This window comes from Neltuma alba, unplaced genomic scaffold, assembly GCF_004799145.2.
Source record: "Neltuma alba isolate B1F8T4 unplaced genomic scaffold, ASM479914v2 tig00003704_pilon, whole genome shotgun sequence".
Lineage (NCBI taxonomy): Eukaryota > Viridiplantae > Streptophyta > Magnoliopsida > Fabales > Fabaceae > Neltuma > Neltuma alba.
This window is the reverse complement of record NW_021633396.1, coordinates 6,897-31,603: the sequence shown is the minus strand read 5'-3', so window position 1 is coordinate 31,603 and position 24,707 is coordinate 6,897. Positions and strand designations below refer to the sequence as shown.

Genomic DNA, 24,707 nt, shown 5'->3' with positions numbered 1-24,707 from the left:
TTTTTTTAATTTACTTAAATTAGTTAACTGGTTTTTATATTAAGGATGATAGTATTTTCCTTAAAAAGAATAATTTGTATCGATGATGTTGTTTTCCGTTGCCCTCGTCACAGCTGCGGATAATCGTAAATAATATTCTCTCTCCGTGTCTCTCCATATAGATATAGCCCACAGTTATTTTATTTTATTTTACAATTATATTAATGGCAGGTCGAAGGCTTGGTTGAAACAGGAAGTTACGGGAGAGAGTAATATTAGAGGGAGAAAAGGAATAATAATTAATAAATACTACTCCTCCGGTCCTAATTATAAGACCCAATTGACTTATTTGAGAAAATTAAGGAAGTAAGTTAAGTTGGTTATTTATAATAAATAAGTGTTGTCATTCCTAAAATATCTTTGCTAATTAAGTATATTGGCTAAAACTATCATTATTAGAAGGATTATCTTGGAAAAAAATGCATAAATATAAGAGACAAAATAGATTGGGTCTTATAATTAAGACTAAATAAAAAGTCAAATTGAATCTTATAATAAGAACGGGAGGAGTACTACTATAAGAGAACTGGGGGAGAAAAAGCAGGAAGGACATATAGGCGTCATGCAAGCATGTTGGGGCCACGTGAAGGGTGGGGAGTAGATCGTCAGAAAAAGGGCAAACCCCAAAAGAAGCCAGTCTATTCTATTCCAAAGAAACATACACATGCACGATGGTATCCAGAACCAGCAAGATAAGAAAGAGAAACAATAGCCCAGGAATGTTTAAGAATTATAATACTCGTACGCTGTCATCATGGAATCTGAACAATTAAACAGAGATGCTTTCTGCGAGACGCAAAGTTAATTATTAGATTAATATAATTTTTAGTCTTTCAGATTTGTTCTCATTTTGATTTTAATCCTACAAATTTCAAACCATATGTTTTGATTCTTTAAAGGACAAAATATTTTAAGTTTTTATTAGATTATAGGGACCAATATTATAAATGAAAAAATCTCGATAGATTAAAATTAAAGTAAAAACAAACTTCAAGAGCTAAAATTTATATTAACTTGTAATTATTAATGGTGAAATCTATCTCTTCACAGAAATTATACATACATTTATGTTTGTGCGCGCGCATGTATATAAGAGTGTGTTTGGTAGGAGGGAGGGGGAGGGATTTTAATCATTTCCCCTCCTCAACCTCTCCTCTAAAACTGGGAGGATTTGGAAGAAAAGAGTAATATTTTATCATGTTGTGATTATTATGCTCGTATTTTGTCATGTTGTAACCATTATATCCATATTTTGTCATGTTGTGACCATTATGTCCATATTTTGTCATGTGATAACCATTATACTCATATCTTAAATAAAATAAGAGCAAAATTGTCCATATTAAAATATTTTTCCCTCCTCTCCTCTCTTTTTTTATAAATCCAAATAAGATAATATTAAAATCCTTCCACTCTCCTCTCCTCCCTTTCACTCTATTAAAATCCCTCCCTCTCCTTCCTCTTATCGAGCCAAACATGTCCTAAGGGATGAGAAGGGGGTGTTGAATGATGTTAGTGAAGTTGGGGGGTGAATTATTGGGGGGATTTAATTAAGTGGCTCACAACAGCCGATAAAGCAGTGAACAAGTGAAAGTGGCGTCTTTTTGGGATGAGAGGGGTAAAAAAAGCATTAAAGCACGCCCAAAAGGTCAAGGGCCTTGCCTCCCACAAGCCTTATGGTCCTTAGTGCTAATCCCACGCTCAGTTATTACTTTCTCTATTCTATTACATATTTTATACAGATGACAAAAATCTCAGACTTGTTAAAATTAAATAACATTTCAAATTTTTTCCTATTTAATATGCATTATCAACACAATAAAAAATAAATATAAAATTATATATTCATATGAAAAAAAATTTTCTTTCTGTCCTCTAAATAGGACATGAGAAGTATGTCTAGGAAAAATAAAAATTTAAATTAGGACTCATAAATAAGAAGAAAAAAAAATTTTCCACACCAAACAATTAGTTAAGTACTCATGTCGGCCAAAAGACAAAAAATTTAAGAACTCAGCCCATTTTTTAAGAGATCCCGATATTATATTTTTATATTATCAAATTTTAATTTTCACTCACCCGTGGTCCTGCACCGATCGCCTATGTAACTAGGGCCCTCGAAGAAACAGTGGTGATATTTGGAGGTCACTGGCTTTGTGATTGTGATTAAAATGACGGAGATTCGGCTGTGCTGCGATAAGATCGGGGCACATAATTTTACTCGCTACTGTGAAATAACAGTGAGGTGCATGTGAATTTTCGGTGAGCCGTTGGTGTTGGCGACAGACAATGCCACGTGGCCATCTGGGCTTCCACGATGAAGATTTCCTGAGATTCCCATTCATTCATCACCCAGACATCCTCATCTTCCTCGCAATAAATTCCCCCACTTCATCGAGGTTGCTGCCCATACCCTTTCAGGCATGTTACTTCCTGCTTCCTGATTATAATAAGAAATAACTTCAAAATATTAATTAAAAAAATATTTAGATAGAAATAAAATTATGATTTTAAAAATACTTTCACAATATGTGAAGTAAATATACAGAGAAGTTTGTTTTTATTTGTAAAAAAGTATTTTTAAAAAGTATTTCTGGAGTCACCCAAATACCATATAACTTTAGTTAAAATGAATAAATATGTAAGATATATAATTATATGCATATTTTTCTAATTATAGCAGTCAAAGAAAATATATGAGAGATAATAAATAAATTTATTACAGAGATAATAAGTGGTATATATTTAATTGGTAAAAAAAACTAGTTTGAAATTTCAAAAAAAAATATTTCTTATATTTAGAAATATTGGTACGAGAATGTTTTTTTTTAATAAAAAGAAGGCAGATGGAGTACTATTATTACAATTATGGGATAATTAATATATAAGTCCTTATAGTTTTAACTAGTTTTTAATCAGGTCCCTATAATTTTTTTTATTTTTATCAGATCCTTATACTTTCATATATTTTTAATCAAGTCCTTATAATTTTTTTTCTTTTTATCAGGTCCTTATTGTTTTACTTTGTTTTTAATTAGGTGCTTGTAGTTTTTATTCTTTATTTTACAAATAATAAAATTTTAAAAATAATAAATTATTGTAACAATCTTATGTTAATATTCTTTTAAATTTTTAGTTAAACAAATATATTATTTTTTTTTCAATTCAAATTTTTATAATTATAAAATTCAAATTATAATAATAAATTTATCTAAAATTAAAATATGATTATAAATATTTTATATTTAAGTATAATTATTATTCTGATTATTTATTAATTACAAGATGATTATATTAATTATTTTGTCCAATTATATAATTATTAATTTAAAAATGAAATTAATTTTAAAGAATAAAGTTAATAAATAATTTTTCAAAAACTACAAAGCACCTAATTAAAAAATAAGTGAAACTATAAGGACATGATAAAAAGAAAAAAAATAGAAGGACCTAATTAAAAATACACGAAAGTAAAAGGATCTGATAAAAAAAAAAATTTTTATAAGGACCTAATTAAAAATCAGATGAAACTATAAGGACCTAAAGATTAATTATCCCTTACAATTATTATACTCCTCCGGTCCTTAATATAGGACCCAATTGTTGAGTTGGTTTTGGTCCTAAATATAAGACCCATTTCTCATATTTATCAATTTTCTCTAAAGTACCCCTATGGATACTCCCTCAACCATAATCAAATAGAAGAAGGAGATGAGATATTAAGAAAGATGATTATGGTATTTTAGGAAAAACATGTCACATTTCTTATAATTAACTAACTTACCTAACTTCCTTAATCTAATCAAATTAGTTAAATGGGTCTTATATTAAGGACCGGAGGAGTAGCATTGTTTTGGGTGATGCTACCAGATATGTCCAAAACTTAAGCAAAAATCACCGGATTTCTATTGAGAGATATTTTATCCACTTTTTCAATGCGGGGAATGGAGCCTATCTCTTTTTCTTTTTCTCCGTTCTCAGGGACTTAATTGTTTCTGGTAACTGGTAAGGATGGTGGAAAACCTTCTCATCTACTTTTTCTTCTTGTTCTTATCTTCAATTTTTGTCGTGGGTAATGAAGTATCATCATGGTCGTAAATAGTCATGTGATGCTTTTTTTTTTTAAAGATATTTAGTTTGGTTTTAAATATAAAATTTTAATTCATATTATTACTCAGGTTTCTAACATTTTTAAATTATCCCAATTTGATTATATTTATTAAAAGAAATTCTATTAAAAGATAGTTTCCAATACATATGGTTAAAAGGGTATTTTAGAGAAAATAATACATATCTTTTATAGATATTACCTCTTGTTCTTCGTATAAGAACTGAATAACTAATTTGAAGAGATTAAAAGAAATTAGTTAAATTGGTTAATTGTAATGAAGGTGCATTGACTTCTCTAAACTATCATATTTAATTATATGTATTGGAACTATCTTTTAGTGAAAACCCTTTACAATCCATATAGATATTTTTTAAAAAACATTATAAATTTAAGAGACAAAATTGATTGAAATATAAAATTTATGATCAAATTCAATATCTAACTAGCTTTTATATTAAGAACCAGAAATAATAATAACTAATTTAATTAATTTTTAAAAATTAATTATCTAGCTTTTATAATTACAACAGGAGAGGGCTACATACATATATATCATGTTCTGCGTAACAAAAGACTGTAAATACCACCCAAGTAAAATTGTATCGAAGTTAAAGTAACTCATGAGGACTCATGTTATATGATTATTTTAATTGAATCACACAAAGTAAGAAACTAATTATATTAGTTAACAGTACCCTCCCAAATAAAAATTCTCATAATATTCCAAAGTTACCTTTCAACCTAATTAAAATTCTCAACGTTTATCTCAAAGTCAATGGTGCTTAAGGGATACAAATTATTTGGATGAGATTTTGTTGCATAAAAGAAAAATTGGAAATACAGATTTGGAATGAGACAGTGCAGCCACAGAGATGTGCACTAAGCAAATGGTCAAAAGCAACAAGGTAAACAGGTGGGATTTGAACGAGGGGGAAGGCAGACCAACCCCAAGTGTGGCATTATTTATTTAATTAATCAAATTTAATTTTGTTTTTTCGGAGGCAAAAGCCATGATTGAGATTATTGGGTGTCATCATGGCAGGCCCTTCCAAGTCACACTTTTTCTATATAATCCCCGTCCTTCCCACCCTCTTCTTCCCAAAAACCGCAAAACCCACTTCACAAACGTCACTCCCAGTTCTTCAAAATTCTCACAAATCATGCTTTCAAATCACGATTTTGGCTTGAATCTAAGCTTGAGCTTCCCTCACTCCGCTTTCAGTGCCAACAAATCTTCAGGTGCCTATACAGATCTGGTTTCCATTAATTCATATCCCAGGCTTCTTGATTTTTGTTGATCAGTGAAATGAGTTTATATCTAACTTCGCTGTGGTGTTTTCGATTAATGCAGATCGGTGTTCTGAAGGATGCAGAGGTGAAGCTCGGTCGACTCTAGGGGGAATCGACGTGAATCGATTGCCGTCAGAGGTCGATTGTGAAGAGGAGGCGGGGATTTCGTCTCCGAACAGCACAATCTCGAGCGTGAGCGGTAAGCGAAGCGAGAGAGATCAGGCAAACAGTAGCGAAGAGAACGATACGGACAGAGCTTATTCTCGAGGAATCAGCGATGAAGAAGACAACGAAACTTCCAGAAAGAAGCTCAGGCTGTCCAAAGATCAGTCGGCGATTCTCGAAGAAAGCTTCAAAGAGCACAGTACTCTCAATCCCGTAAGTATCAATTAACACCGTATATCCTCCTGAAACTACTCTGTTTCCGGATCTGGATCGTGCAATCGTTCTGTTTCGTCGCCGGGAAAACGGAAGAAAGTTTTCTACAACTATTTCTTTGATTTTCTCAGCAACCAAACAGCTAGAAAACGGAATTATTTCGTACAATATGTTAATTGTAACGGCGAAGATCTTGTGTTGCAGAAGCAAAAGTTGGCACTGGCGAAGCAGCTAGGTCTTAGACCTCGACAAGTGGAGGTCTGGTTCCAGAACAGAAGAGCAAGGTTAGTTTAATTTCTTCATTCCTTGTTCACCGTGGTTAGATTTTGCGAAGAGTAGAGTATTGAAAGTGTTCTGTGATCGGAAAATTCAGGACGAAGCTGAAGCAAACGGAGGTGGACTGTGAGTTCTTGAAGAGGTGTTGTGAGAATCTGACGGAGGAGAACAGGCGGTTGCAGAAGGAGGTGCAGGAGTTGAGAGCACTGAAACTTTCCCCACAACTGTACATGCAAATGACCCCACCCACTACTCTCACGATGTGCCCATCTTGTGAGAGGTTTGGTGGTAGGCCCATTTCTGTCGGCCCATGGACCGTTCCGCAGCCCAACTCACATCTTGCTCGTCCTAGGTCGTGAACTTGATCATGTCGGGGGTAGTTTGGTCATTAGGGGAAAGATAGAAGAAATGGGGGGACTGTTGTATTATATACATGGGTTAGCTGAGGGGGAAGTGGGCCTTGTGGATGTTTTGTACCAATTTTACCCTTCACGTTTTGTTTTTTTTCTTGCGCCATCAGGTATGGCGTTTAGTTATATAATGCTCACGTCCCCCATGTAGAGTCCGAGGACAAAAAAATTATGTGTAATGTTTGATGTTCAATAGTTAAAAGCTATAGATATAATTTTGTTACTTTAGATTTTGGAGAGTATGTACGTGAAGAATAGTTTAACGTGATTTGTTCTTTCAAATAGATCTCAAAGAAAAATAACGCATCGTAAACCCTAGTAATTGCTTCCAGGAAAGAAAATTATTCCCAAGCGGTTCTCAAAATGTTGAAGCATGAAAACCGTGTAAAATTTCCCATAAATTACTATAATAATTCAATATGTCGATTTTATATCCTACCGTGAATGGTTGTAATGACTAAAATCTTTTTTTTTTCTTTGCAATTTTTTAATACTGGATCACGCTAACGTCATAATTTTATGATTGAATGATATACACAAACATGAATTTTCTCACTCTCTCTTGTCAAAATTTTGGTAACTAAGGGTCTGTTTAGGTCAGCGTTTGCTGATCCAAAAACAGTTTTAATTTTAAATTAAGCTGGGCTGAGAGAATGAGAGCGTTTGGCAAGGTTTGAAGTTCACTGGGCTTATCCAATTTTAAGCTACTGAAACGCCCAGTTAAAATAAGCTCCAAGAAGGAGCTTATTCTTATATCAGAGGAGCTTAAAGCCGTTCTGCCATGTCAGATAATTTTTATTTTTTCTCTTTCATATCCCTTTTCCTCTCTCAATCCCTCGAGCCAGCTCACTTTCACAACCTTCACACATTTTCACCGAGAGCTCCCACGCTTCTCCGCCACTGGTATAAAGTAAATTCACCTTTTCCCCTTATTAAAAATTCATAACACTTCTTTATGTTTTTCCCCCTCTCTATATTATAAGCATATTCTTTTAATTCTTCCAAAAACCACATAAAAGAAAAGAAAAAGAGAAGTATGGGATGAGGTTAAATTTATAATTTTTTATTTCTATTATTGTTTTCCCTATCTTAAATCCTTGTTTATTTTATATAGCAGTTTTAACTAACTATTTGTTTCGCTTTTATTTGCCTTATTTTTTTTTCATTTCTCTAATGTTTTCGAATTTAATTCACTTAATCAATTTTATTTATTCATATAAAATTAATTTGAATGTATTCTCTTATCATTTTTTTTAATCATGTTTCACTTTATACTTAAAATATTTTTAACGATTTCTTTCAATTTTAATTCACTCATTAAATTTACTTCTTCATTATATTATCTCAATTTTTTTATGTTTCAATTTATGTTTAAAATATTTTTTATGATTTCTTTCAAATTTTAAAATTTAATTCACTCATTAAATTTGATTTCTTCAAATTAAATTATTTTAATTTCATTATATTATGTGAAATCAATTTTTATCATGTTTCATTATTTATTAAAACTCATACCCATTTTGGTAATTTTTCAGTCAAACTTACTTTTACTCAACTATAATCCAAACGAATTTTTACCAATCTCACTTTTGCAAACTAACTTTTCTGAACTTCAATCCAAACACAATTCAGCTTATCCAATTTAACTTTTACCAACTTCACTTTTTCATAAGCTACTTTTTCTATAAACTGCTTTTCCAATCGCTAATCCAAACGGACACTAATATGACGCACAATATTTTAACGAATTTCATTAATTTCAGTACCCGTTTTATAGAATCTTTCGTTTCTCTAATTCCTCTTTGTATTTGGACGGACATCAGAAAAAGAGGACGCGGCTTAGAACCTATTAGGAATTTGAAATCATCAGGATCTTTCTGAAAACAATTTTTTAATTACAATTTATAGAATATGAGATAAGTATGTGAGGTGAATTTTATTTCTAATAACATGAATAAGTGTTTTTGGAAATCTCAATCGTGATTCCAAACAAACATTTAATGAGATAAAGTTTAATTGCAATCTAACATAGAAGATTCGGGGTCCTATAATATTTATCTGATGTAAAATTATATAAAAAAAAAACAAAAGAAACATGCATATGGGTATGGCTCCTGTGGTGCTAACAGCAGTGATTTAGTCTAAGGATTCTTTCGTTATTTTCTTAACAATGTCATGCTGCTTTGTTTCCTTCTCCTCATGTTTGGCCTTTCTTAACTTTGCTTCTCTTCTCTCTTTGATAAATACATAAATGTAATTAATAAATCTTTAATATATAAACTATAAATATTATGAAAATTCTAACAAACCTCAATGCTCATGCATTTCTAAAACTTCATATAACACACGGCGGCCACGTTACTTTGCGGACAATAATAGTAGTCACCCAAGCTCATTCAATTTCACATGTCATTTTCTGTGAAAGCAATAATTCAGGTGCAGCATCACGTGAAGTGCTGTAACATTTCCCAGCGAATTCATTAAAGTGTGTTTTTTTTTTTAAAATAAAAATAAAAATATAGTATTAATGAGATCGAATGAATTAAATATGGGTGCCCCAAAGAAGGACACGGTAACATGAGGAAGCAGTGGATACTTATTGTCTTGTCCCAAACAGAGCATCACGACACTTTCATAATCAAATCTCGATATCACCGAGCGCCCTCACATCTCCAATTATATGCCTATATGTCTCCACTTTCTTCTAACATCTCTCCTATTGTGTCCTCTTTCCCACACAATCACATGCCCATCTTGGTCACCATCTAATTCTGTTTGGTGTATGAGGAAAATGAAAATGAAAATTTTAATGAGTTGTATTTAAAAAAAAAGTAAAAGACTTACTCTTTTAATCCTATTTATAAGTCACTTTCAACATATTTCACCCAAACTAAAGAAAATCTTAACCTTTATTAAATTTCATTTAAAATTCAACTATTTTTTTAACTTTATTCTTTTTAATATACATTATACTTCACGTGAGTAAAATCAACATAATAATAAATGAAGAGTAAAATTGTACATCTACATAAAAAGTTCCTCTCAGTATCCTATAAATATGACAAGAAAGGTCTTTTCTCTCTATTTTGTAAATAAGACCAAGAATGGTACTAAAAAATAACATCATATAGCTAGATGTATTAGGAAAATAAAATCAAGGTGCAGGTCGTACTTTTACCCATAATCTGAAGACTTTTTATTAATTTTTCTTACTCTTTTATTCAAAATATTCTTTTTATCAATTTTTATAATCTTCTTTAATTTTTTAAATCGAACTTATTTCTTTCCTCTATTTTTTCAGTACCAAACACTGGGTAATTCCATTTTTCATGTCACTGTGAATGAATTTGTGTCTTTCTTTTTCTTTTTTTGTAAAAAAAAAATTAAGTGAGTTGGGTTCTGAGAGTTCATTAGGGTCAGGGTATATCTCTAGGTTCAGAGAGTATTTACAGAGATACTTACAGATCACCTACTAACAAGATCATTACATCGGTAACATGATTCAAACTTACGATCTCGTGAGTTAAACCGATTTTTTACCAACTAAATTAACTCTTATTGGTCTTATGTGTCTTTACTAGTTTAGGTTCTGAACTTATTATCATGACTTGGGCTTTCTTGCGTTGTTACGGTCTAAAGGGGTGTTTCTGTCAAATAAAACTGTCTATTGATAAAGGAAAATCACATACCCAGAAACATTTTTTATGATTTACCAGAAATGACGTCATTAGCTATGCCAATTATTCAAGATATATTACTTCCAATCCTAAATACAAGATTTAGTTTGTCTTTCATATGGTGAGAGAATTTCCATTCATAGTAGCTACGAATACAATACACAAGATTAGAAATATTATTTTAAAAAAATCAACCCACATTTATTACAAATAATTAACTTAGTTAATTATTTTTTAATTTACTCAAATTTTTTTAGTATTTTTTATATTAAATACTGAAATTGAAAGCAGTATTAAAAGTGATAAATTTTATTTAAAATGAATTAGCGTCTGGCACTTGTTTTTGGGATCCAAATTAGTGTCTGGCCTTTTTTTTTTTTGTGATCCACATTAGTGTGCGGCCTCTGGGAGTCTGGATGAATGTATTTGGGGCCCATAACGATAATAAGAATAACGGTGGGCTGGTCGAGGGGGTGAAGCATTGCCATATCTTTTCTTGAAGGCCTTTTCTTTTTTGTGTGTTTTTAATTTTTTAAATCAGGGAACCAGAAGGGCAATTTAAGGCTTCATGCAAACAAAGCCTTTTATCTAGCCAGCTCTATTGTATTGGTAAAAGTGATAAACTCCACTTATTCGGTTCACTAAAAATCTTAACTTGTTACCAACAGGGATTAGTCTAAGTAGTAAGCGGCTTGGTACTGTTTAAGCGAGGTCTCGGGTTCGAGGGAGCAAAACTCCGGTAAACTGGGTGGGCAACTAAAAAAAAAAATCTTAAATTGTTATTCAAGATTAGCTTTAAATTTCCCCCTCAATTAATCAATCAACTTATTTTCCATTTATTTATATTTTTACAAACTTATCTTCAAAGTTCATGAAATGGAATTTATTTAAGAGGTTTCTCTCTCTTCAAAATGTGAATCATTATATTTATTTAAAATCAGTTTTTTTAAATTCAAAAAAAATGAAACAAATAATTAGCTATGATATTTTTGAAAATACGTTTTAGAAGGTTAATTTTTTAAATTCACCATAAACTCTAAATCCTAATTATTAGATTAGTTGTGTAAAAATAATTTTAATATGTAAAAAAAATTATTTTGTAAAAGGCAAATGAACTTATTTTAAGCTTATTCAGGGTGTTTTTTGGATTAGTGGTGACAGAAGTAATTTTTTTTCAATTTGATTTTTATAGACATCAAATTGGATAAAAGTCAGATAGTATAATGTGATTTATGTTTGGATTGAGTTTTGTAAAAAAATCAGTTTGAGAAACCGAAACTTGTTTGGATGACTAATAGAAAAGTAAGTGTAGATACAAAATGACTTAAAAGAATATGAATTTTATTAAGTAATACATATATAATATTATATGGATATAATGTGACCATTTGAAAAGAAGTATTGAAAATAAAATTATTAAAAATAAAGGAATACAGTTTATTATTAGGAAGAAATTGAAAAATACTAAAATAAATAATTAAATACATTTGATGGATAAGTATATATATATAAATTAGAAATCATAAAAATGTAGTATTTTAAAACTAAATATATCGGGCAACTAATTTGTTGGGGCTGGGGAGATAAAGGTTCGGGCAAGGAACAAAAAACCGGACCGGAGAGTAAACCGGTCGAGGCAGTGGGTTAAGGGTCACTGGTCGGACCAGGGGTCGGACCGGTCATATTAAAATAATATAATTTAATTCAATCATCAAATCATCATTCTAAATTTCTAATTTCTAACACTTCTGAAGTCTGATTATTACCTAAACAGCAATGGAGCGGAGGAAGCAAAAAACAATCAATCAAACGCAACTCTAACATCTAACACTGTGCCTTCGTCTCCACAACGAGTACTCAAATAACCAAACCTGAAACCTCTCGGCTAGTAAAGCAACTCGAAAGGCAGAGGCGACCACCGTGCAAGCAGGAAAATCCAGGATTTGGAGAGGCGACCACCGTGCCTCCTCTGTCTCGACTCTCCACGACGCACGACAGATCAACCACCGTGCCTCCATCTCCACGGCAAGTCGACCACCGCACCGCTGTCTCCATTGCAACTCGACGGCGTTGCAAGGGATTTGGGGCAGGGAGAATGGTCGACTAGAACGAACTCAACGAAGAAGGGAATGGGAATCTTGGTCAACCACCGTGCCTCCGTCTCCACTACAGGTTGATCGCCGCGTCGCTGTCTCCACTCTCCAAGGTAACTCGACGACGATGCAAGGGATTTGGGGCAGGGAGAACGGTCGAGCTCATCGAAGATGGAAAGGGGATTCTGGCCAGGAGAGAAGACAGGGACGAAGGGAATTGAACCGGGCTTGCAAAAATTTTTTTTTTTTTTAAATTGGACGACGTCGTTTGGGCATTGGGTGGGGAAAAAATTAAACCGGTCAACCGCCCAAACCGGGCGGTTGACTGGTTTAATACCGGCTTGACCGGTTAATTACCGGTTCTATAGGTGACCGATTTTTTCTTTGAACCAGACCGGACTGGGGACCGGTTCACCGGTTTTCCGGTTGAACCAGCCGGTCCGGTCCGGTTTTTTTTTCCTTGGGTTCGGGGGCTCTGCTCCTTTCTTTCGATTTTTTCAACCACAAATGAGAGAAAATATGCATGCAAGAGAGGGTCAGGCTAGGTAAAAAAAATTTAAAATGCAGTTAATGCTCCTAACGGTATTATCCATTGCACTACTTATCCAGAAAGAAGTAAGATGGATCAACTTACTACCTCCGGTCCTTATTATAAGACTCTGTTTGACTTTTTATTCGGTCGTAATTATAAGACTCCAATCTATTTTGTCTCTCATATTTATATATTTTTTTCCAAGATAATCCTTCTAATAATGATAGTTCTAGCCAATATACTTAATTAGTAAGGATATTTTAGGAATGACAACACTTATTTATTACAAATAACTAACTTAACTTACTTCTTTAATTTTCTCAAATAAATTAATTGGGTTTTATAATTAGGATCGGAGGTAGTATTTCAGAAATTCATTTGAAACAAAAAAGTCATTCTCAAAGCCGAAACGTGGGGTCAAACGCTGCTCTTTTTCACAACCCCAACTTTTTCATTTGGAATGTACGTTTGGGCCCCAAAATGACATTCCAAGCACGCCCTTAAACATCTACTAATAGCCCTAGAAGTTCGTGTAAGCAAAACTTCCACATGGTACTGATCAATGGCAACTTGACATCACATGAAACTTGTTTGAACATTAAGGCAATATTTTTAAATGGCATTGATGTTGGGTACTTAGGCATGTTCTTATACAAAAAGTGCTTATAAAACTAGATCCAAATGAGCAACAAAACATTTGAAAGTGATTTTGATTTCTAAGCCACTTTAAAATTAAAAGGGTGTTTAGCAAATTTGTCAAAATCACTTTTGGAGCCCAAACCATGGTTTGATCAAAAAAATTACCAAGCACACCATATTTTTGTGAAACCATGGTTTGGCTCCAAAATCATGATTTGACCCACCTAAACCATGATTTCATGAGAAGCAAAAAATATTGCTTTTTGAAAATATGATCCTTTTTTTTATACATTGTAATATTACCTCTGGTCTTTAATATAAAAGATAGTTAATTAATTTGTAATAAATAGGTGTTGTCTTCTCTAAAATACTCTTTCTAATCATATGTATTAGCTAAAAGTACTATTTGATGAAATATTTAACATGTACAACTACTACAAGGACCATTTTGAAAAAATGGATAAATATGAGAAACAAAATAAATTAAGATTTTATATTTAGGATCAAATTAAATATTAAAATAACTCTTATATTAAAGATCGAAGGTAATATGTTGTTAAAAAAATTAGTTGTGAAAAAATGTCATGGGATTTTATGTTTAAAATCTTTAAGGCAAAATAATATTTTTTTGTTGGCAAACAAAATAATCATTTTTCTAAAAACATATTCAATCTTATATTTTATAAATACATATATACATATTAACTATTTATTAATCACATTTTTTATATAATATTTATTATGTTGGCAAAAAATATATTATTAACAAATTTATTACTTCAAATAAAAATATATTATAAAATCTATCTTTTATATAATTATCATATTAATTTATTTTTTTTTTTAGTAATTTACACATATAAAAAGTACTTCTGAATTCTGATAATAACTATCTAAACATTCTCATTTTGTCAAAATTATTTTTTCACAAAATTTATTTTTCAAATCATGATTTGGTTTGTCATGTTCAGCGCCAAACATTAAAAAATGGGCTTGATGAATTTTAAACCTAAGAAGTCATTTTGGGATGGTTGAAAGGCCATCCCAAACATAGCTTATAATTTGTAGAAGGTATTATATATTTCATTACAAGCAATCATATGCCAAAGCTTGTCTTCCTATTAACCAATGATGAGCACCAATCTCATCAGTCATCCATCACCAATATGGATCATCACAAACAACATAAACGGTATCAGCTAGATACATACAGCTACTCTTCACAAGTTTTTTTTATTTTTCTTTTGATAAAAGATATTAGTTAACTTAGTTGGATTATGAAACATCACAATCACATAACGCGGAATAGTAATCACACAAAACCCTCTCCACAAAGAAATAACGTAAAATTTCATTACTGCTCTCAGCGATCAGGAAGAGCCTCTCTGAATGATATTGCATGTTCCATTTTGGATTAAGCTTGACAAGTTAAAAAGCATAAAGTTCATGCAACATCAAGTATTTTTACCTGCGAAAATGCAGTTAAAATGGGTAAATATCATCCTTCTATACGTCACTATTACGATACAAGTCTTTCTTATCTGTGGCCAACAAAACATCCCCTTCATTTTCATCCTCTACCAATTGGTAGAAAGTTAATAATTATAACGCAAATAAGTTTCTTCTAACAGTTATTTTTTCATTCCCCCCCCCCCCCACTTTTACCTTGAAGAATTTCTGGCCATTCGATTTGCACTCCTCTTGATAGAGTCAATTCTCTGAAGCCTGATTTGCTCTCTGAATTTGGCTATGAACTCATCAGCTTTCTTGTCCACATCTGGTCCTTCCTCTCCAATACCACCGGTTCCTTGGTCAATTTTTGGATTCTCTTCATTATTAGGTTGATTCTCTGCTTTGTCTTTCTCAATTCTGCTTCGTCCTGCTTCATCACCACCACCTTCATCTTCAGTTTCTGTGTCTTCATCGAACCCCATGATCACTTTCTCTTCCTCTGCAAATCCCACAGAAGCCATTCTCTTAACTTCTCCTTCAGCTTCCAGTGGGTTTCTCATATTGTTATTTTCAAAATGGAGACCTCTTGGCTTATCTCTTCTCTCACTTGTTGTGAAGCTTCGCTTCATGTCCTTATCAGAGGAAACTGCTTGATTCAACGAGCTAGTTCTTGGTTTCATGGAGATTGATTTGAAAAGCATTGGTGGGGGTGGAGGAGGAGGAGGAATTGCGGACTTGTAAAACACCTTGTTCTTGATCACCGTGTCCTCTGAATTCTTGGCCAGTGATTCTGATGCAAACGAAGGTGATGATAAAGATTGATCCTTTGGCTTTGGGGAAGACAGAGATGTTGACGAAGACATGGGATTTGGTCGAGACAAACGAGAATTCTGGAGCTTCATGAGAGATTCAGATCGCCATGGGATTGGAGAAGGAAGTACAACGTTGTCCTTCGACCTATCCTCCATTGTTGGACGACCGCCAGAACCTTCGATTTCTGCATTCCTGGAAAATCTTCTAGAACCATGTTTAGAACCAGACCCGTTAACAGAAACAGAGGTGAGGTTCGATTTATTAACAGACTGAACAGGACAAGGATCAGAAACCCGAGATTTCAAGCTACGAACAGGTAAAAGCAAAGGCTTTTCGCTAATTCTGGTGTTAGTCGCATTTCGGTCGTAAGAATTAGAGTGTTTTGGGGCTAAAACAACAAGAGGTTCATTCCTACGGTACTGATAATTATTCCAAGTCTGGGTTTTGCTATCCTCGTCATCACCAGACGGGGTTTCATTTTCTCCATCATCTTCAAAGAAAGACGACACCGGAAGAAACCTAGAAACATAAGACTGTGCTGTGTCGAACTTGGAGTTATGATTTTCCTTGTCGGTCCCGTCGCTGCGACGGCAAAACAAACCATAAGAAATGGCAATACCGACGAATAGGAGGTGAAAAAGCTCCCAGTTTCTGGTAAGAAGAGACTGGTTGATAAATTCAGGAGCTTGGGCAGGGAAAAAGGGAAGAATGATTAAGATGGCGAGGATGAGAGCTTTGTAGAGAAGATGATAATAAAACTTACTTGGGTCTTCTTTGATTGGTTCAGCATTGAGCTTGTGGTGTATGATGGTGGGGATTGAGGCTGCCATTGATGAGAAACCAGAGGAAAGCTGGTAAGCGGGGTCTAGGTTTCTGAGGCACAGAATATTTGAGAGAGAAGAAGAGGAAGAAGTCTTCGAGGTTAAGAAAAAGCATAAAAGGGGAAGAAGAAATAATGGGAAAAGTTGCGGAGAATGTGAAGCAAATTCCGCGCTTTTTGCCTCTGCCTGGTTGGCTCCCAATTTGCTTTCCGTCTTCGAACAGAATGACATCCCTATTCCCGCCTCTCTACCTAAGTGCTTTCAGTCTGACTAGATCCTACATAGCATGCAGTCATGGTCTATGATAAAAAATCATATAATAAAATTTTAATTCATTTTTTTTTGCTAACCCCAAATAATAGTATTAATAACTTATCAATACAATATCTTGACAGCATTAGAAACTACTTCTTTCTGTTGATTTTCAGTAAAGCAAATTTAGTAGTTGATTGGGGTGTTAAAGCTTCGTTAAAAAGGTCTTGTCCTTCGAGTTAGGTGTGAGAAATACTATCTCTTTTTATGGTATTTTTTAATTCAACATATATAAATTTATTCAATTTCATATAATAAGTAATTTCTCATACAAGTAAAAAACTAAAAACATGGCATACTAAGGTTGGGATTTCGGTTATGTCACTTGTGTTTTTTGGTCTTTGTGAAAGACTAAATTTTTTCCCACAAAAAGTTGGCAAAAAAAGAAAAAGAAAAAAGAAGAGAAGGATGAGTTTAGAAAGTTTGAGAACCATTAAAACAACACATGAAGAGCTTCTCGAAAACAATAAAAAGTGTGAATAAAATTGAAAGAAGGCTTGGGAATTGCAGACTAATTTAACTCGAAAAACATGGAAGTGGTCGACACAAGAGAAGGAATAATAAAAAGGACAGATTTGAAAATTTGAGGGAAAATGCAAGAGGGGACAAATTTAGCGTAGGAATTGGTCGTGTTTTGCCTTTTGGAATGGCAACGCTAGCTTTTGATTTGGACTCGGGAGGTGCGGTTAATTAATCGAATTCATATATTTATTAAAAGACAGGACTTGATCAATCACTTTAGTCTTGCAGATTTCTGGATAATCAATAATCTTTTAACCACAAAAATTAAGAAAAGAATACATTTTATTATTTCCTTCAATAGATTTAAATATAGTAATCGAAGTTTTGGGGTGCTTTTCTTATCTCTACGTAACATCTATCACGCATTGTTCGGATTCTTTGGGGCTCGCTCTAGATTCTCTTAAAGGTTACGCTTACGCACATACCCAACAACAGAGAAAATTACAGAAAGCTAATTAATTATGATATCTAATTTAATTGTGAACACAAGATTTTAATTTTCCTTATTCATAAAAATTTATAATATTTTCCTCAAACGATTCCTATCGATAATGTCAAGTATTTTTTTAAAAATAGTTTCAACATAGACGATTAAGCAAAAACGACGTTTAGGGAAACAAATAGACATCTTTTTTGCTTTTTCTTTCTTAAAAAAACTAATTTTACTTTTTTTATTTAAATTTTCTTTTATTATTAATGGGTTTTAAGCTGGGAAAAGGGGAATGGAATCAAAGAATAAACGGAGAGAGACAGAGAGAGGTGCGATATAGTTTTTAGTATATTATAAGTCCAAAGAAGCACGCATTCCCACCCCCAAATTCTGTTCCTTTTTGCAAATATGTGCTGTTTGGGTCACAAAGCTGCGAAGCTGATCAGTGCATGATCCGCTTCTCACGTCGACTCCACGTATTTATTTACTTCATTATAAGCTTTAAATTTAAATTTAAGAAGCAAGGCCAAAAAAAAAATTAAGTTTAAGAAGAGGTGTGATCTATTTATAATTTATAATCTGTATTTGTTTCAATATTGAATACTTTTTTCAGTTCTAGACATAAAACTCATTTTAAATTTTATATTTAAGACGAGAAGAGTATTTTTTTCCCCTAATATTACTCTTAATTATTTATTCTGTCTTATTTCCCTAATACATTTTTTTAATTTTTTAGTATATTTGAAAACAAAAATATATTACTAACTTATTTTTTTTTATTTTTAACTAATTTTTTGTTACACAGAAATTAGTTATTTAAATTTTATAATAGGAATAAGAGGTAGTAGTTATTTAAATTGTTTTGTGTCCTGACTGACTCTAAGTTAAAAAAAAAAAAAAGAAGCAAGCATTTGGTTTCATTTGTTTGGGAGAAGAAAAGAGGGTCAAAAAGGACAAAACAGAGAGAATAATAGTGGCGGGCAGCAAATTTTAAGAGAGATTTGGGGTTCAATTTTATTTATACTCAAGAAAAATAAAGAAAGAATCTCTGGAGCTTTGCTTGGATATGAACAGTTGAACTAACTGTCTCTGGGAATTCTATAAAGAGAAAGGGACGGCGCTTCCTTCTTACCAGCGAAGCAAAGAATAATAAGCCCTGTTCTGGTCTTGCGAATCCAAATGAACTTAATTAATTAGTTTTTCTTTTGCCAACAAATTAATTAATTATATTATTTACGCCTTATAAATAATACAACTTGTTACCTTAAAAAAAAGAATTCAAAATCAACTAAGGTTAATGTGAATGGTAAGACTACCATCACCCATGCTCCCTCTATTTTCGATTTATAAGATAACTTTTTGGAATGATTTTTATAATATAATATGAGAAGATAGTAATTTATTAATGACCTTATTTCTAAAATATCCTTCATTATCTAAGTGTGAATTGATTATGAATTACTGAATTATTGTTCAATGAATTATTTCATGAGACCAACAAACTTCGCAATTTGCTTCAGAAAACGTCTAGTAAACTAAAATAGAAACAGTAATTAATAGGAATTTAATTACCAACATCTATGTACAGACCAAATTTAGTTGACAGGGAGGTCCTTCGAGTGCCCCAAAGAAACAAATTAAACAATTGTTTGATATACATAATGAAATGAAATAGAAGAAGAAACATATGTAAAAAAATTTTTAAAGATGAAAATTAATCTCAGTTCTATCACATTTAAAAAAATTGTTATGACTGATTTTTTTTAATAAATGCAAAACAAAATGGACCAAATGAAACACAAAATTCCTTCAAGCTTCCTCCTTCGAGATGCTTATGTAGTTGTACAATAAAGCAATTCATTGAACGCCACAAATCTGTTACTAATTCCATAGCAATTATGTCACAAAATGAATTAGCTCTTTTTATTCCTATTGTTGAATTTTCTCCCCAGATAATTCTAAAGGCCAATTTTACAGTATACAACGCACAAAACCTTGCGAACGTGTGAAGGACAATGGGAAAGAATCTGATTCGATGAAGGATGGACTTGAATATATTCAAAATCTGGGAATATAAGCTGTCCTGTGCATATTTGCATTTGAATATGAGCCATTTGTTTGAATATATAATAAATAATATATTTGTGATCTGAAAATATGGATATTGGGGAATGTATTTGCAGATCAAAGTAGTGATACTCAAATCCACTTTTTAGTATGTATGGATTATTCTGCTTATCCGGCTTGATTCCGTTACATTGTTTTCTGCTGTTATCACTAAATAGAGACAGTTTCTTCATCGAGAATTTGGTGACTATAATACTAAATCTGATTTTTAATATAAGAAATAATTAATTTAGATAGTTTAAAAGAATTAGTTAAATTAGTTATTTATCAAAAATACATATTGATTTTTTTAAAATACTTTTTTAAATGATTTGCGTCAATTAAAAACTTTTCTCACTTCAAGTACCAATATTTTGATTTTTAATATATAATTAGATGGGGTAATCATTCAAATTCAAAATGAAAACATGTTCTTTTTTGTTTCCTTATAATTGGAGCCACCAAACTTTATCTATTTATTAATTTAACTCAACTGTGACTTTTTTTTAGTTACAATCTAAGAATTCAAACACAAATTTGGGTTTGATCCAATAACAATGAAATATTCTTAGAATTCTTCATTAATACGACATGCTGCTTTTTTCATCCATTTATTCATTTTTGGATCAATCGTGGTCTTACAAACTAGCATGGACAATAAAAATAAAAACTGAAAGATTGATTAAGCTTACCCCTCAATATGTGATTGATCATTGCCAAGAAATTAGAAAGAGGATTTGTGAAGGCAGGGACAAGGGGTAACAAAATGGTTCTTAGGTTTGTAACACAATATGGAGTTACGATAGGAAGCGAATGCCCATCTATGAGGATGCTGTCTCTTGAGGCCACAAAAAGAACGCTAAAATTTAGAACAAAGATTGATGGCTACGGCGGAGTTGTGGTCAGCAACAAAATTAGGTTGGTGAAGACTGTCACAAGACAACCAATCACAATTAGCATCGATACCAACTCATATGATTTTAAGAAGCACAATGATGTAAGCATCAAAATCTTAAAATTTGATACTTAGTTTTTTTATAATAAATTATTGAAAATTTTTCTATGATTTTAGAAAATCATAAATGAACAGTTTGGGGTGTCAGGATGTAGGATCTAGCTTAATCATGCAGTGTTGATAGTCGGCTATGATACTGATATTTGTGGGGTGTCATACTGGAAATGTAAAGAATTTATGGGAAAACGATAGGGCATTAATGGCTATTATAAGTTGGAGAAGGAAATTTTTAAAAAGCATGGAATATGTGGCATAGCTAAACATCAGAAATAGTCGATTATAATATCAAACCCCAATTGTATCAGATAGCTGTCTGGATTTTTTAAAGATTAAAATTGATTTGAACACTTATCAAATGTACAAGATAAGCATGTGTATGTTGATATTTGTGTATTAGAACATATATATATATCGCATCAAATTATTACAGCTTATAATTAAACTATAAAGTATTCTTCTAAAACTGTTAAATGCTAAGCAAGTGAATTAAAGTTTAATAGTATGCATATGAATGCTTAAATGATAAATAAAACTACTCAAAAATATTATAAACTATTCTGATACCAGCAAAACAGAAATAAGAAACTATATAAAAAAGACAGATATAAAAAAAATTGTTAAAAATAATATAAATGAAGGACTTGGTGCTTATCATGATATTATTAGCACCTAATTCCTTAAGAGTATACTTATGAATGCTTAAAAAATAAATAAACCTACTTAAAAATAGTATCGATACCAACTCATATGATTTTAAGAGCACGACGATGTAAGCATTAAAATCTTAAAATTTGATACTTAGTTTTTGTATAATAAATTATTGAAAATTTTTCTATGATTTTAGAAAATCATAAAGGAACAGTTTGGAGTGTCAGAATGTAAGATCCAGCTTAATCATACAGTGTTGATAGTCGGTTATGATACTGATATTTGTGGGGTGTCATACTGGAATGTAAAGAATTTATGGGAAGAACGATGGGGCATTAATAGCTATTATAAGTTGGAGAAGGAAATTTTTAAAAAGCATGGGATATGTGGCATAGCAAAATATCAGAAATACTCGATTATAATATCAAACCCCAATTGTATCGGATAGCTGTCTGGATTTTTTAAAGATTAAAATTGATTTGAACACTTATCAAATGTACAAGGTAAGCATGTGTATGTTGATATTTATGTATTAGAACATATATATATACCGCATCAAATTATTACAGCTTATAATTAAACTATAAAGTATTCTTCTAAAACTGTTAAATGTTAAGCAAGTGAATTAAAGTTTAATAGTATGCATATGAATGCTTAAATGATAAATAAACCTACTCAAAAATATTATAAACTATTCTGATACCAGCAAAACAGAAATAAGAAACTATATTAAAAAGACAGATATAAAAAAAATTGTTAAAAATAATATAAATGAAGGACTTGGTGCTTATCATGATATTATTAGCACCTAATTCCTTAAGAGTATACTTATTAATGCTTAAATAATAAATAAACCTACTTAAAAATAGTATCGATACCAACTCATATGATTTTAAGAGGCACGACGATGTAAGCATTAAAATCTTAAAATTTGATACTTAGTTTTTGTATAATAAATTATTGAAAATTTTTCTATGATTTTAGAAAATCATAAAGGAACAGTTTGGAGTGTCAGGATGTAGGATCCAGCTTAATCATACAGTGTTGATAGTCGGTTATGATACTGATATTTGTGGGGTGTCATACTAGAATGTAAAGAATTTATGGGAAGAACGATGGGGCATTAATAGCTATTATAAGTTAGAAAAGGAAATTTTTAAAAAGCATGGAATATGTGGCATTGCTAAACATCAGAAATATTCGATTATAATATCAAACCCCGATTGTGTCGGATAACTGTCTAGATTTTTTAAAGGTTAAAATTGATTTGAACACTTATCAAATGTACAAGATAAGCATGTGTATGTTGATATTTGTGTATTAGAATATATACATACCGCATCAAATTATTACAGCTTATAATTAAACTTTAAAGTATTCCTTTAAAACTGTTAAATGCTAAGCAAGTGAATTAAAGTTTAATAGTATGCATATGAATGCTTAAATGATAAATAAACCTACTCAAAAATATTATAAACTATTCTGATACCAGCAAAACAGAAATAAGAAACTATATAAAAAAGACAGATATAAAAAAATTGTTAAAAATAATATAAATGAAGGATTTGGTGCTTGTCATAATATCATTAGCACCTAACTCTTTAAGAGTATGCTTATGAATGCTTAAATGATAAATAAACCTACTTAAAAATAGTATCGATACCAACTCATATGATTTTAAGAGGCACGACGATGTAAGCATTAAAATCTTAAAATTTGATACTTAGTTTTTGTATAATAAATTATTGAAAATTTTTCTATGATTTTAGAAAATCATAAAGGAACAGTTTGGAGTGTCAGGATGTAGGATCCAGCTTAATCATACAGTGTTGATAGTCGGTTATGATACTGATATTTGTGAGGTGTCATACTGGAATGTAAAGAATTTATGGGAAGAACGATGGGGCATTAATAGCTATTATAAGTTGGAAAAGGAAATTTTTAAAAAGCATGGAATATGTGGCATAGCAAAATATCAAAAATACTCGATTATAATATCAAACCCCGATTGTGTCGGATAACTGTCTGGATTTTTTAAAGGTTAAAATTGATTTGAACACTTATCAAATGTACAAGATAAGCATGTGTATGTTGATATTTGTGTATTAGAACATATATATATATCGCATCAAATTATTACAGCTTATAATTAAACTATAAAGTATTCTTCTAAAACTGTAAATGCTAAGCAAGTGAATTAAAGTTTAATAGTATGCATATGAATGCTTAAATGATAAATAAAACTACTCAAAAATATTATAAACTATTCTGATACCAGCAAAACAGAAATAAGAAACTATATAAAAAAGACAGATATAAAAAAAATTGTTAAAAATAATATAAATGAAGGACTTGGTGCTTATCATGATATTATTAGCACCTAATTCCTTAAGAGTATACTTATGAATGCTTAAAAAATTAATAAACCTACTTAAAAATAGTATCGATACCAACTCATATGATTTTAAGAGGCACGACGATGTAAGCATTAAAATCTTAAAATTTGATACTTAGTTTTTGTATAATAAATTATTGAAAATTTTTCTATGATTTTAGAAAATCATAAAGGAACAGTTTGGAGTGTCAGAATGTAAGATCCAGCTTAATCATACAGTGTTGATAGTCGGTTATGATACTGATATTTGTGGGGTGTCATACTGGAATGTAAAGAATTATGGGAATAACGATGGGGCATTAATAGCTATTATAAGTTGGAGAAGGAAATTTTTAAAAAGCATGGGATATGTGGCATAGCAAAATATCAGAAATACTCGATTATAATATCAAACCCCAATTGTATCGAATAGCTGTCTGGATTTTTTAAAGATTAAAATTGATTTGAACACTTATCAAATGTACAAGATAAGCATGTGTATGTTGATATTTATATATTAGAATATATATACACCGCATCAAATTATTACAGCTTATAATTAAACTATAAAGTATTCTTCTAAAACTGTTAAATGCTAAGCAAGTGAATTAAGGTTTAATAGTATGCATATGAATGCTTAAATGATAAATAAACCTACTCAAAAATATTATAAACTATTCTGATACCAGCAAAACAGAAATAAGAAACTATATAAAAAAGACAGATATAAAAAAATTGTTAAAAATAATATAAATGAAGGACTTGGTGC

The 24,707-nt window shown here is 31.4% G+C and overlaps 2 protein-coding genes across 2 annotated transcripts; one reads left to right on the top strand and one right to left on the bottom strand.

Annotated features, from left to right (window-relative positions):
• The first annotated feature begins 5,259 nt into the window (after positions 1-5,259).
• Positions 5,260-6,732, top strand: LOC114742309 (homeobox-leucine zipper protein HAT4). Its single transcript, XM_028930577.1, has 4 exons — positions 5,260-5,389; positions 5,502-5,818; positions 6,023-6,102; positions 6,192-6,732. Exons 1-4 carry the CDS (start codon positions 5,311-5,313, stop codon positions 6,451-6,453), a joined length of 738 nt encoding a protein of 245 aa, XP_028786410.1. The 5' UTR covers positions 5,260-5,310; the 3' UTR covers positions 6,454-6,732.
• An 8,048-nt stretch (positions 6,733-14,780) lies between these two features.
• On the bottom strand, positions 14,781-16,654 carry LOC114742307 (uncharacterized). The gene is made up of 2 exons (XM_028930575.1): positions 15,111-16,654; positions 14,781-14,913 (listed from the first exon to the last, which is right to left on the bottom strand). Exons 1-2 carry the CDS (start codon positions 16,538-16,540, stop codon positions 14,910-14,912), a joined length of 1,434 nt encoding a protein of 477 aa, XP_028786408.1. The 5' UTR covers positions 16,541-16,654; the 3' UTR covers positions 14,781-14,909.
• Between the last annotated feature and the right edge of the window lie 8,053 nt (positions 16,655-24,707).

What these genes read in the sequence shown, in the direction of transcription:
- LOC114742309 (XM_028930577.1), top strand. Translation starts at nt 5,311, where the DNA reads ATGCTTTCAAATCACGATTTTGGCTTGAATCTAAGCTTGAGCTTCCCT. An exon ending in CAGTGCCAACAAATCTTCAG is followed by an intron (nt 5,390 to 5,501) that starts GTGCCTATACAG and finishes CGATTAATGCAG; the next exon opens with ATCGGTGTTCTGAAGGATGC. An exon ending in TTCCAGAACAGAAGAGCAAG is followed by an intron (nt 6,103 to 6,191) that starts GTTAGTTTAATT and finishes CGGAAAATTCAG; the next exon opens with GACGAAGCTGAAGCAAACGG.
- LOC114742307 (XM_028930575.1), bottom strand. Translation starts at nt 16,540, where the DNA reads ATGGCAGCCTCAATCCCCACCATCATACACCACAAGCTCAATGCTGAA.